Here is a 14908-nt window from a genome sequence, read left to right on the forward strand (position 1 = left end):
AATCAACCCATTCTAGACAAATGAGTTCAAATTTTCAGAAAGCCCCACTCTATCCTTAATCAATGCATCAGTGTTGAACTTCAGGTCAGTGAATAAAATGTATAACCAAATTATGTTAAACAATTGTATTTAAGTTATCTGAAATGCAGATCATAAAACTGCAACACATTATGATATTTCTCCCTTTTGGTCTGACAATCATTATTCAAGGACTATGGCATGTGAAAGTTTCTTTAACTATTCTCAAAGATTTCCCAAAGTTTTAGGGACTGATTGTTTCCTCAGTTTGAGGACTGATTGACTTTGGTGGATCACAAATTTGCCAATATGCCTAAACTTCTAGACACTTATGATAGAGAGGAGTTGGGGATGGTGGTAATCTTTAAGTGAATTGAAGTTCTGAGTTTTCGAACAAAAACATTTTATACTGACTTCCATTGTTCTGTAAGTTCTGATTAAAACAAAATGCTCTACCTTCTAATTTTAATACACAACAATCTATATACATACATAACTTTTAACAATGAATTTGATTTTGAAGAAAATAGAAGTAGAAATTTAGTTGTATTAACCAGAAAATACAAACATGTACATTTAAAAAGTTATTCTATTTGAAATGTTTAATATGAAGATAATTTAAAAGTTTCAGCGAAAATGTTAAGCATGTTAACAGTTGTTAACATTTGTAAATGTTGGAGGCTGTGATAGTGCCCCAAAGATGAACTATAATAAATAATAAGAAAAATTTTATCTGTAAAAATATAGACTGTCTAGAGAAAAAAGGAGACAGGAGGAGTAGCCTCCCAACCATAGTTCTCTGTAAGTGAGAGTGGCTCTGAAAGTTTCAGGAATGGTGGGGGGGATGGGGAAGTTTTTTTTTTATCTTTTTAATTTAGGAAAAATAAAAATAAGCTGAGGCATCAGCTGGTCTCAGGCTTTGATTGTTAGTACCTAAGTAGAATTTAGGCAAAACTAAAGGAAATCAATATAAACCTTAATTAGAGGCTAAGAAATCAAACCCACCTGAGTTATAGAGTTGACAGCAGTCAGCTTTGTTGGGTGGAAATGCTCAGAGGTGGTTTGGGATAGAGTAGTAACCTGACAAGGGCCGCCCTAAGATTGCTTCTGGCCCACTCCAGTTCTGCCTTCCTTGACTCCAACCTTATCCTTAGTGATGTTTCCACCTTGCTATTGGGTCCACAAACAGGTAGGTGGGCCAACTGTGTGTCATTTCACTCACACATAGAGAAAAACAATTCTTGTCCATCGGAAACTTCATAAGGGTTCTCTTTGGGATGTGTGGAGGGCTTATTGGCCTTTGCCGAGTTAGAGTTCTGAATATTTTACCTTACTTAATTTTAAAAGTTAAATACCATTTGTTTTTCACAGATAGTAGAAAATCTCCCCGAAATTCCTCTAAATAAGTAGTGATTCATTAAATTATTGATTGATATTACTAATTACTTTTACCTCCACCATGAAGCTAGGCACCAAGCAACCCCAAAACCAATACCCAAGTTAGGCAAATGAGGATCCAACAAAATTCAAAAATTACCTAGAAGTGGTCTCTATGTGTCGACTGAGATTTAAAACAAATTTCAGTGCAGGGGAGGGTGAGGCTCAGATAATGTCATTTCCCAGCTGCAATGGCTCCTGTTTAGCCACAGGGTAACTTTGGAGCTACTTAGCATTATTTAAAAAGGGTCTAATGCGCTGGACTTCTCTAGTCATTCATCAGATCCAACTCACTGTGTCCTCCCCTGCAGTCACACTGAACTGGCTCTATTCCTTTTGCCTGAAAGACACTTTTCTCCCATTTCCTACTATTCCTTCAAATACTAATGTGTGGCCGCAGGGCGCAGTGGCTCATGCCTGTAATCTCAGCACTTTGGGAGGCCAAGGCAGGCGGATGACCTGAGGTCAGGAGTTTAAGACCAGCCTGGCCAACATGGTGAAATCCAGTTTCTACTAAGAATACAAAAAAATTAGACGGGCATGGTGATGTGCACCTATAGTCCCAGCTACTCAGGATGCTGAGGCACAAGAATCTCTTGAACCCAGGCAGCAGAGGTTGCAGTGAGCAGAGATGGTACCACTGCTCTCCAGCCTGGGCGACAAAAGCAAAACTCCATCTCAAATCAAACAAACAAACAAAAATGCTAATGTAGATTTTTCTTACTGGTTCCCCAAGGCCGGATCAAAAACTATGTTAAAAGAATGAATGGGCTCCGGCAAAAAGAATGGTGGAAAAACGAAGTATTACTATCCATATTATCCATTTTCCCTTTTTACTTTAGTCCATTATTGTGTAACTCCACTATGTTTTTAAAATACCATCATAGTCGTAATTATTGACAGAGTAGCCCCTGCTGAACCCATACTATTTGAAGTTTGAAAAAGAACACTAAAGTCATCTAGTTCTGCCCCCCGATACTACTAGTGAGAAAGCAGTTAGTAGTAAAAAGAAGGAAAGCATTAATTGAAGGGGCCACTAGGAAAACATAATTAAATGGTCTGGGATTACTTCATTATGAGATATTATGAAAATGTTCAATCCAATGAAAGTCATCAATATATAGGTAATGCTTCAATTAAATTTGTTGTACTTTGGAAAATTACATATTAAATATTCTCAATTTATCAGCTAGTCAGTTTGGAGACAGGTAAGAGGAAAAACTTGGAAAATAAGAAAAAGAAACTGCTTTTAAAATAATCAATTATTATATGACAATCTACTAAAGGTGTTATACAGTTATAGTTCATCTATTTCTTAGTAAAAGTTCATTTGTATATTTTTTTCCTTTTTTTTTTTTTTAAGACAGAGTCTTGCTCTATCACCAGGCTGGAGTGCAGTGGCGCGATCTCAGCTCACTGCAACCTTTGCCTCCCAGGTTCAAGCGATTCCCCTGCCTCAGCCTCCTGAGTAGCTGGGACTACAGGCATGTGCCACCACACCCGGCTAATTTTATTATTATTATTATTATTATTTATTTTAGTAGAGATGGGGTTTCATCATGTTGGCCAGAATGGTCTCAATCTCCTGATCTCATGATCCGCCCGCCTTGGCCTCCTAAAGTGCTGGGATTACAGGCATGAGCCACTGTGCCCAGCTCATTTATATCTTATAATAAAATAGATATGTATTATTAGATACTATAGTGGAAGGAGAAATTAAAATTTAGAATGTTAATTCCTTCTGTGACAAATCTAAATAAAGGCCCCTCATTTCAGTAGATTCTAAATTTATATACTATATAATTGATGTTTTATTTTTAATTGTGATCATCTTTCCTTCTTACCAACATAATTTGAGATTTTATATGAGTGTATATATACAAAAATAGTCCAAGAGCAGTGGCTCATGCCTGTAATCCCAGCACTTTGGGAGGCCGAGGCAGACAGATCACTTGATATCAAGAGTTTGAGACCAGCCTGGCCAACATGAAAAAACTGTGTCTCTACTAAAAATACAAAAAATTAGCTGGGCACGGTGGCATGCACCTGTAATCCCAGCTACTAGGGAGGCTGAGGTAGGAGAATTGCTGGAACCTGGGAGGCAGAGGTTGCAGTGAGTTGAGACTGCACCATTGCACTCCAGTCTGGGCAACAGAGTGAGAATCGGTTTAAAAATAATAATAATTCCAAAGATCATACATATATCACACACACACACACACACACACACACACACACACACACATATATATGCCCTGAACCTTGTTGACTATATTTAATTGGAAAAATAAAAACTGAAAAAAATTAGCAAATGATGCCTTCAGAAATCATATATTTTAAATAAATGGCTGTTTTAGCTTAAATGTATTTATTATAATTGATCATTATTAACACATTTTTGAAAATTAGTGTGTACCATGAATAGCTAACATACCAAGAAAAAAAATGAATGGAAACTATAAAGTGTATTAAACTAGGAAGTATACTAAAGAGAGTTTACACATGTGACCAATATTTACCATTCATTAATCTTTATCTTTTAATAAGAGCTTTTTTTTAAAAGGAAGCTTCTAAAAGGTTTCTAAAAATTTATTTCAACATGAAAAATTATAAGTGTAATTTCCTTAACAAGGTATGTTTAATATAGAATATCAAGAAATGTTTTAAGATAATGCTTATGACAGTCCTGGTAGGATAATGTGTTTCCTGTTGTGGTTTCTTGTACATAATGATGATGAGGTTCTATTTCTCACTCACTACTACACTTACCTCCACATTTTGGAATTGGTCCACTCCACATTACTTTTCCATCCATAAGAATACATGTAATTGTTTCTGTTCCCTGGGTTTTAATAAATCCTTCTTCACAAATAACTGAAATTGAACTTCCTAATTGAAAGTTGTCCCCAAACCGCCGTGCATTGATTGGTATTCCAGGATCAGGGCATTCATTATGTCCAAATGCTTTAGAATAATATGCAAAGAAAAATACGCAAACAAACAACATTAGCCAGAGAGAGAGCCTTCTATATTTTGGGAAAGAGAGAGAGAGAAAGAGAGAGAGATGTTTTAAAAGGTTGTGTTTATTTCTACACAAGTTTTTATTTATTTACTTTAAATTTGGAGGTTCTCCTCTGACCCTACCTGTTTGCCTGTGATGTGCAATAAATGTGAATGTTTTAAAATGTGAATTACACTCTAAAATTATGAAATTTCAAAACAGAATTATTTCTGCTTATTTCTGGAGACCATGAGACTAGCTAAGATTATGCAAATATTTTCAGTATAAGCTGGTCAGAATTTCAATTAATTAAAATGCAAAGCAATTGACTATATTCCTTTGGAAACTTTCCTTTATTTTTCTCTATTTCCAACTGGAAATAGAGAGAGTGAGTCTCACTGTGAGAATTAAAGTGAAATGTCTCAATCTAGTATGAAACTGTTACAACTTTTTAAATAATTTTCCATGACATTTATTTTCTGCCGTCTGTGAAAAAGAGAGTTAATTCCTTTGCAATTATCATGTTCTAAGCACTGTGATATGTTATTATCTCATTTAATATTTAGAATAGCTGATGAGGAAAGTATTGCCACCTATTCAAAAGAGTAATGTTAGACTCAGGAAAAGTTAAGTAATTTGCCTAACGTCATAGAAATAGGGCTTGATAGGATTGAAATGTATCCCCTGGACCGGCTTTTAATTTCTTCTCAACACCCTATTGTCTCTTGGATTATTTGTCTCATGTCTCTCAGGAGAACAGGAGTTCTTGAGCTCAGGGCCACTATCTTATTCTACCTTGTTTCTCTCACAGTTTATATTTAGCCAAGTTACAGCAAATAGCAAGAGTATAATAAAAATGTGTTTATTTGAATTTTTCATAGATTATAGATTACATAATCCAAATTTTTCTCTGTATTCATCTGAGTGACCAATTGTGTATTATAAAATTTTAATGTATTACAATATAAATGGAAGAATATTGAGAGTAGCAAAGTCTACATGTGTAAAATATATTTTATGAGATGCTTATAACTTATTATTATATTCATACTGCATTAGTACATGCAGTTATTTTAAATTTTCTCAATAATCATCACTTTGATGCTGCTTATAAATTGTATAATTTTACTATCTGTTCTCCTTATTTTAAATGAAACAGTGCAAAAGAATATTAAGGTACGTTTTAGAATACATAAAATATGTTTTACATGTATACATATTTCTAATTATTATTTTATTTCATAATTTTAAAAACTCAATTTTGATTAAGCAGCGTAACTCTAATATAGAGTACCTGGTAGATATTTTTTCAGAAAAAACGAATCTCATTAGTAAGCATTAAACAAAATAATTTGCACATTATCAATAAAATTATTTACTATAGAACAGAACCAGGAAAAGGGAGACCTATTTCCGTAATACCCTGAAAAACTATCAACATTAAAGTTAAAAATATTATGCATTTAAGACAAAATAAAAATTGTAGATAGATAGATGCATATACATGTCTATCTTTAGACATGTACATGAAATATTTTTTAAAAATTCTCAAACCAGTCATTTTATACAAGTTTCTATGACACATGTCACCACTAATTTAATAATATGCAATTACATGTTTAAAATTTACAGCGACACTATTCACCACTAGTATCACTTTGAAAATACAACTATACTTTGTTACTACCTGCCAAAGCTTAACATTGAATAGGTGAGGGTGCGAGTGAAGTGTGAAATTCTTTTTATAAAGCAACAGAAAGAGCTGGAAACTAAATCCTTTTATTATGTGACACTTAAATATTAACTGATCCAATTGGTCAATATCTGACACAGGGTAAAAGCTTCAAGGAAAAGCAATAAAATTACTAGTATTCCATGGCTTCAGGTATAATATTTGCAAACAGAAGCATTAGTATGTAAGTGTTATTAATCCACTAAGATTTTTTCTTTTTTATGTGATTCATCTTTTTTCTATAATTATAAACATTTTTGCAGATAAATAATATTCAACGTCTCACACAACAACATAAGATGTCAAGATAATTGTTCAAAAACCAACTAAACAATAATGGCTAATGTTTATTAAGCTTTTACTAAGTAATATGTACTCTGTGCTAAATTATTCACATGCATCATCTAATTTATTCTTTATAGCAATCCATTGTGGTTTTACTAATGTGAGTACTATGGCTCAGTTATGAAACCTAAAGCAAAGCTAAGATCCAAAGTTAATTATTTCCTTTTCTATGATGCTACTGTAGCCATGTGATTTTTTCTTTGGAATTTTAATTCTATGCCATAATTGGTTGTTTAATATCTATTGGTGCAAGAATATCTTTAAGGGAAGCTCTATTTCTCTTTTATGTTGCATACAAATAACAAAGTATGTGATCTATAATAGGTTTGAGTTTATGCTAAGATATAAATATGTTGGCTGATATAACAATTATAAATATATTGGCTTATATAATAACAATATTTGAAACATATTTCCTTGATATTGGGCCTCTCAAAAAAGGAAATCTATTAATAATAATAGGGAGTAAAATGTGATTGGAAATGAAGGAGGAAATGACCATCCTTGGCTCAATGAGATTTACAACTTTTACAAAGTTTATTAACTAGGAAACAAGAGAACCAATGTACGTGATCACTTTTCAACTCAAATTTATAGAAATATATTATATGGAAAAAAGCCAGAAACAGAAACTTACTGTTGTAAGTGATGTTAAAGCCACGTCCTGACATTGAGTGGTCAGCCTGAAATTCCAATCGCAGTATGTGACTATTACTAGTAAGATGGGAGGGCACCTCAGCCCCAGTAAATGTTCCAAGAATTGGGGAATCTGGAGAGTCACCATCTTTAACAGCAAGGAAATCAAACTGGGATTCCAAGTCAAAGTCATTGAAAGAAAGATGTATCCGGCTCCCTGGATCAGAGATTATCGTCCAGATGCAATTTAAATTATTTCCATACCCTTCTGGGTAATCAGGAGAAAGAACTGTTCCCATTGGTGCAGTAAAGTTAGACAGGCAGGGAACTGGTGAAATAGGAAGATTATGAAATACAATAAATATTCAAAAATAATATTTCACCTTATTTTGCCATATTCTACAATTATGATAATCAATTCGCAGTATAAGATAATATTAAATTATGTAAATTATAAAACAGAACAAAAAGGTTACCATTTTTACATATTGAAAAAGGCAACTAGTACTTTGGGTAAACTTAAGGCTCTACCCTTAAATAATGCACAAAAATATAACTGGAATAATAGCAATTTTTTGACACATATCTTGTTTATGTTAGACTGTGTAAAGTGTTCATTTTAGTGTTTAAAAAGTGAAAAAATATACAGAAGTTCCTATAGAAAGCAATAAGATTCTTGAAATGATTGAAGACAAAAAATATTATGTGGATATTAACAGAACAAGAATCCGGTAGCTCAGAAAACACTCAGGGTGGTGGTTATCAATGTGTGAGTTCCATTTCTATGGTGGCAATGGATGCTCCGATAGTTTACTACACAAATAAGGAGATAAATTAACTTCTATAACAGCCATTAGTGGCTAAAACCTTAAGAACAGCTAAATGAGAGCTCTTGCATCACACTAAAATGAAGTCTTTCTCCTCCAGTTTAACTTTTAAAAACGTCTGATTTGAAAGTTCACATAGAACATTTAGAAAGCAGAGGAAAAATAAACAGAAAAGAAAATGACATACTACTCAAAGGAAATCAAAGTTTAAGTATTGATATATTATCTTCCAAAGTTTTCATTACATTTTTTTTTTTTTTTTTTTTTTTTTTTTTTCCATCTAGGCTCACTGCAACCTCCACCTTCTGGGTTCAAGCTATTCTCCCACCTCAGCTTCCGGAGTAGCTGGGAATACAGGCACGCCCACTATGCCCAGCTAATTTTTTATTTTTAGTAGAGATGGGGTTTTGCCATATTGGTCAGGTTGATCTCGAATGCCTGACCTCAAGTGATTCACCTGCCTCGGCCTCCCAAAGTAATGGGATTACAGGCGTGAGCTACCATGCCTGGCCTTTTATTACATATTTTTTAAAAAATTGAATTCCCTACATTTTGTACTAAATTATGTTTTCCTTATATTTAATATGTGTTTTTCAAGTCAAGTTTTTAAGCAAAATTTATACTTATTAGTTAAAACTCTCACTCCATTAATTTTTATGGATATATAAACATTAATCGAACTGTTCTTCTAGTGTTTGACATTTAAAATTGTATTTTAAAATTTTTGCAATATAAATAACACTGACTCTACTCTTGAAGAAAACTTTTTTTGTTCATTATTTCCTTGGTATACATTTTCAAAAAAAGCACTTAGTATGACAAAGGATATGAATTTAAACCTCAAAACATTTTGCTAAATTTCTGATTTAAAAAGTTATTTTCACGTTATTGAAAAATAACAGAAATATCAGAGAATACAACACCCGTATCAGTATAAAATATTGTGATTATTTTCCTTTTCCTCTATTGATAAGAAAAGTGGTAACTCATTGTCTTAACTCGCATTTCTACTAGAGAAGTTGAAGATTTCTTACTTTTGTTAGACATTTTTATTTTCTTTTAAAAAATTATCTGCTCATAAACTAATCATTTAAGATTATGATCTCTTAGTTTAGAATATGCATAAACTTTCTCATTATTTTGTTATTTTAGTATTTTGGCATAAATTGTTTTAATTTGAATATTAAAATAATTGTTTGCATTTCTTACAATCTTTTAGCGTCATATGTTTTATTAACATTCAGACATTACACCAATATCTATTTCTCTATCTACACAAATATAAAACCATAGGTATAGCTGCATCTACCAACAGATATATCTCTCTTTATAACTTTTATCATTTTATCATTCAAAAATATTTTGTACTTTGAATCTATTTATTTTCTGCATAATTTTATGAGTTGAACTAAAGCTTGCAAACTGACAGTCATTGGATTGAATTCAGATTGCAGACGTGTTTGGCTTGATTTTTTTTTCTTCTGCCCCCATAAAAATTTGAAATCACATTGAAAAATCATCATATTTCATATTTAAGGGAAAAACATCTTTTATTCTAGCTTATCTTGAAAAGTTAAGGCACCCTAGTTTCCTACCACTTCCAAAATGGGTGCACACATACTTACTCCTATTCCCTCTTCACACTCTTTCCTGCCTGCATCCTGGAATAATTTGATCCTATAACTCCTGATCTAAATTAAGGGTCTGAAATCTTTTTCTGAAAAGGAGTAGGTAATAAATGCTTTGGCTTTGCAAACCATACGATCTCCTTTGCAACTATTTAATTCTGCAATTGTAGCTGGAAGGCAGCCATGCACAATCAGTAAATAAAAGTGTTTGGTTATGTTCCAATAAAACTGTACTTAAAAATACATGGAAAGAAGGATGGATTTGGCCCACAATCTGTTTGCCATCTCCTGATCTAAATGATCTCCACTTGGAGCAAGAGCTAACCAAAGACACACTTTAATGGCCCTTATCAGATAGATAGATGCTTATATCATACTTTAAATTCTTAATTGTATAAGATGCGGTTTTTATGTAACTTGCCTTTACAATTTGTTAGTACCACACTCATAACTTAATACGATACTTTAGCACCCACAGAAGCACTTTGCTTTTACAAAATTCTTGTATCTACTCCTGCCTGTTTTTTACTTAGCTATATGTCAATACAGTACGTCAAGTTCCCAGAAAAACTATGTTAGAATTTTGACTAAAATTGCAAAGCAATTTCTGTATAACTCATATATTTGATATATTGATTTATCATTCAGGAACATGGCTTCTATCTGTATTTCATTCTCATAAAATTTTATTTTCTTGTAAAGTTTTATAATTTTTTTGTATGAGTTATTTGAAATATGTGAGGATTATTTATATGTATTTTATAATTGTATTTTCCGAATGTATTCTCTTTTAAATGTATTTCCAAATTAGTTATTACTGGTATATACAACATTATTAATCGCTACATTTTTATCATATATCAGGATATTAGACTTAATTTTAAAATAGTAAAAAATGTTTTCTAGTATTCAAGAATGTTTTAAAAATTGGTTTTAGTCAGCAAAATTTTCAGTATTTTCACTAAATGCATTTTGGAATCTATTAAAATGCTCTTAAAATATTTTTATTTTTGATGTGATATATTACACTAACAGATTCTCCAGTATTAAGCCAACGTTATCCTCCTAGAAGAACACCTAGAATTAAGAATTTTCAACAAAAGTATTTTGAAGTATTACTAAGCTTTAGTAAATCAAATCCGATCCTCCTAATATATTTTCTTCTCTTACAAGAACTTCACCAAGTAATCTTGGTTAAAGATAAGAACTAAAACAAAAGGGGACTGTGAAGGGGACGTATGCGCTTTTCCTCTTCTAGACTTCCTGAAGAGCAAACGCAATATATTGTTATTAGGGAAATTTCTGCCAGATTCTAAAAATATCCACTTCATTTTAACATATTGAAGACAGCATTTAATTGAGCACACCGAGTGCGTGAATAGGCAATACAAATTATACTTTTGCTGTAGTTAAACTGCAATATCTTAATGTATTTGAATACATTATTTTAATCCAAGCATATTGTATACCATTAATGTTAATGAATTGTATTCTATGCAATATAAAAAAATGGCACCTCATGCAATAGTGTTAACATCTAGAAGCAAAAATAAGTTAGTGCATTATACATACAATATAAACTTTAAATATTTTAATGTTTTTTATTGCAAATAAACATATACTATCTTATTAAAATAAATGAGTCTACTAGAATTCATTCAGATGTATAATTTCCATAAGAAGTATGCTATCTAGAAAGTATAAAATGCCAGGCCGGGCGCGGTGGCTCACGCCTGTAATCCTAGCACTTTGGGAGGCCGAGACGGGCGAATCACGAGGTCAGGAGATCGAGACCATCCTGGCTAACACGGTGAAACCTCGTCTCCACTAAAAAATACAAAAAATTAGCCGGGCGTAGTGGCGGCTGCTTGTAGTCCCAGCTACTTGGGAGGCTGAGGCAGGAGAATGGCGTGAACCCGGGAGGCGGAGCTTGCAGTGAGCCGAGATCACGCCACTGCACTCCAGCCTGGGCAACAGAGCGAGACTCCGTCTCAAAAAAAAAAAAAAAAAAAGAAAGTATAAAATGCCATGAAATAAAATGTTGTAAGAACACATGTAATATATATTTTGCCATTACCAAGTGAACTATGTTAACTTTATTTAAATCTGTAATAAAATTTATAATTTGGCATAAGCACACTTGTTAAAGATAGTATCACAAAGTGCTACTCATCCAAAAATAATTACACGGTTGCAGCTCTTTGCAATTAATTACAAAAGTAATTATATGCAAGGACAGGGTAACATATGCTGTCTGGAAGCAAAGCATTTGGTACTCACAGATACAGATGGGTATGTTTGCAGACCATTGGTTATTCTCTTGACAAACAATGGATTTCTCTCCAATTAATTCAAACCCAAACTGGCATTCAAACCTTAAAACATCACGATTAGAAAATCCATCGCCTTCTCTAATTCCATATAAGGGTGTACCAGGATCACCACAACTTTCTTTCTCAATTTCTGGAAAAATAGAAGATAAAAGTCACCTTCCAAGGGTTGCAGGCATATGATACCCATAATACAAGTTAGGTAGATATATGCTCTTTGTTGTGGAGATATTTCAGAACAAAAAATAAACATATTCTCCAATCTTTTTTTTTTTTTTGCCATTCTTAAAGGCATGACAAAATGATCTTTAGAGAACAATTAGTATATTTCTTTCTTTTTGTAGATGAAGAATCTGAGGTTATCAGAGCTAATGAGGTGCCAGAGGCCACGTACTTAACAGAAAAATTATGATAAGATCTCAGATTTCCTCTATGTACTACATATATACATAAATGTACACACACGTAGACATAAATGTATATTTCCCTCAAATCCCAAAGACTTTTCTTATTCTTGTCATTTCTACAGGATACGGTAAATCCCTGAATCATGACCAGGACATGAGGGAACATTCTCTGTGTGTATACTCCTGCAGAAATCAATGAATACCTCTCACCTAGGATCTGTTCCTCAATCTGGTACTTGTTGGTTGAATTATTTTCCCAACTAGACCCCCCCAAAAAAAAAATCTTCTCAAAGGGAGCAATCAGTTTTGAATTCCAAATTACTCAGCTATGTTCCTTAATAAATGGTTCTTGGATAAATGGAAAGAGACTGAAAAAATATTTTAACACCATTAAAACAACTTTTGAGGTGTATCCAAATAAATTTCAAATATCTGGGATCATCACTGTTTAACTATGAATGTTAGCAGTAAATTATTGTGGTGGTTGATTTGGCTTAAAAGTTACATAAAATCTTAGTAATACAGTTGTCTTCAAACAAACAATAGTAAAAAAAATACAAATTTAAAAAATGTAACTTTAAGATAAAGTTATAGTCTCTCCTGACACTCAAATATCGACACATTCCTAGCTCCTCTGTTATCCACTAGCACCAATTTAATGTGTATCTTTCCAGTTCTTTTTTCAAGATGTATAATTCCACACAGACATATCTAATATGTAACATTATAGAAACCTAAAAATTATCTTCACAAAAACTATGCAGTATTGTTTTATGTATATCATACCTTAACTTTTATTATACTGTCAGTATTATTTTCTTTCTCCTTTTTAACCAAACAATATGTTTTAGAGATACTTTTGAACATCCTCGTATCCTTAGCAGAAATCATATATGCATTTAATGATTTCTTTAAAAAACTGGATTTGATTTTATATTTTCTTAGACTTTTTTATCTATCAGGGACATTGGTCTATAACTTTTCTTCTGCTTTTCGTATCTAGTTTTAATACAAAGGGAAGATGTTAGTAATTTTCCACATTTTACTAGTCTTTAGGTTAATTTGTACAAGAAAAAAGTTGGATTCTTGCATAGATGAGTTTGGTAGCCATCTGACTACCATTTTTTTCTTCTAAGGTTATTTTCCTATTTAAATGTTTTATGTTGTTTGTTTTTTCTTTTGCTTGTTTCTTGGAGAGGGTTTTGGACCAACATTGGCAACTTATAAACATTAGAGAAGTGAAATTTTTCAAGGTTTGCTGATAGTTTAGTTGTAACAGAATTGTGCTACAAGATTTTTTAATATCTCCTTTATAAATATGCCATAATTATTTCTGACTTCTAATGCTATTAGTGTTTACTTTCTGGTTTTCTTTCTTCATATTTACAAAAGGTTGTCAAATTTATTAGGTGGCTTAAAGAACCAGTGTTTGCTGTTGATAATTTTTTTTTTTTTTTTTTTTTTTTGAGACAGAGTCTCTTACTCTGTTACCCAGGCTGAAGTGCAGTGGCGTGATCTCGGCTCATTGTAACCTCTGCCTCCCAGGTTCAAGAGATTCTCCTGCCTCAGCCTCCTGGGTAGCTGGGACTACAGGTGCTCATGCCACCATGCCCAACTGGTTTTTGTATTTTTAGTAGAGACGGGGTTTCACCATATTGTCCAGGCTGGTCTCAAACTCCTGACCTCAAGTCATTCGCCCTCCTTGGTCTCCCAAAGTGCTGGAATTACAGGTGTGAGCCACTGCTCCCGGCAAATTCTATTGTTTTTATTTTAATTTAAACATCTTTTCTTTTTATATTTTTGGATTCCATCTTCAGTTTTCTTTTGGATTATATTGCTGTTCTTTTTTCTGTTTTCCTGAGTCGAAATCTTAGAACCTTTTTTTAGTGTATTTTCAGCCTTTCTTATTTATTAAAAAATAAAACAAATTTAGCTCTAAATTGATATGGAGGAATTTTATTGTTCACTTGTGAAAAGTTTGTAGATTATATTTTGGTTTACTTTGTAACTCATAAATAATTTCTGAGTGTTTTAAAATTTATGGGTTGGTCTATCATTTTGTCATTGCTTTCTAATGTTGTTTCTTTAGTATTCAGTATATGTATATCGAGGTCTCGCAGTAGATAAATAAGTGAAATATATTCAGTTCAATTTGTTATATTAATCAAATTGAAATTATTTATGCCTTCAATGTCTACTGGCTCCAACAACTTCTTGAATAAGCCTGTTAAAGTTCCAAGTGTGCATTTGACAACATTTGTTAATAGTTGAATCAAATTCATTTCACATACTTTAAAGCATCATTCAGTTATTTAGTTTATGCAACAAACAGTTGATCATCTTATACACTAATTCCTCCTTATCTGCATTTTGCTTTCTGTGGTGTCAGTTACCTGAGATCAACTGTGGTCCAAAAATAAGTAAGTATAGTACAGTAAATTATTTTGAGAGAGATAGCACATTCACATAACTTTTATGACAGCATATTATTATAATTGTTCTATTTTTAGTTATTGTTATCAATCTCTTTCTGTGTCTAATTTACAA

The 14908-nt window shown here is 32.5% G+C and overlaps 1 protein-coding gene across 2 annotated transcripts in view; it reads right to left on the reverse strand.

Annotated features, from left to right (window-relative positions):
- CSMD3 (CUB and Sushi multiple domains 3) overlaps positions 1-14908 on the reverse strand; it is a 1208741-nt gene that overhangs the window by 451997 nt on the left and 741836 nt on the right. For both annotated transcript variants that reach the window (XM_032760296.2, XM_032760295.2), the window contains 3 exons: positions 11905-12087; positions 7171-7497; positions 4225-4419 (listed from right to left, as the gene is read on the reverse strand). In XM_032760296.2, coding sequence (XP_032616187.1) covers positions 4225-4419; positions 7171-7497; positions 11905-12087 — 705 coding nt within the window. The remainder of the gene's footprint in view (positions 1-4224; positions 4420-7170; positions 7498-11904; positions 12088-14908) is intronic.

This window comes from Hylobates moloch, unplaced genomic scaffold (assembly GCF_009828535.3).
Source record: "Hylobates moloch isolate HMO894 unplaced genomic scaffold, HMol_V3 SCAFFOLD_9, whole genome shotgun sequence".
Lineage (NCBI taxonomy): Eukaryota > Metazoa > Chordata > Mammalia > Primates > Hylobatidae > Hylobates > Hylobates moloch.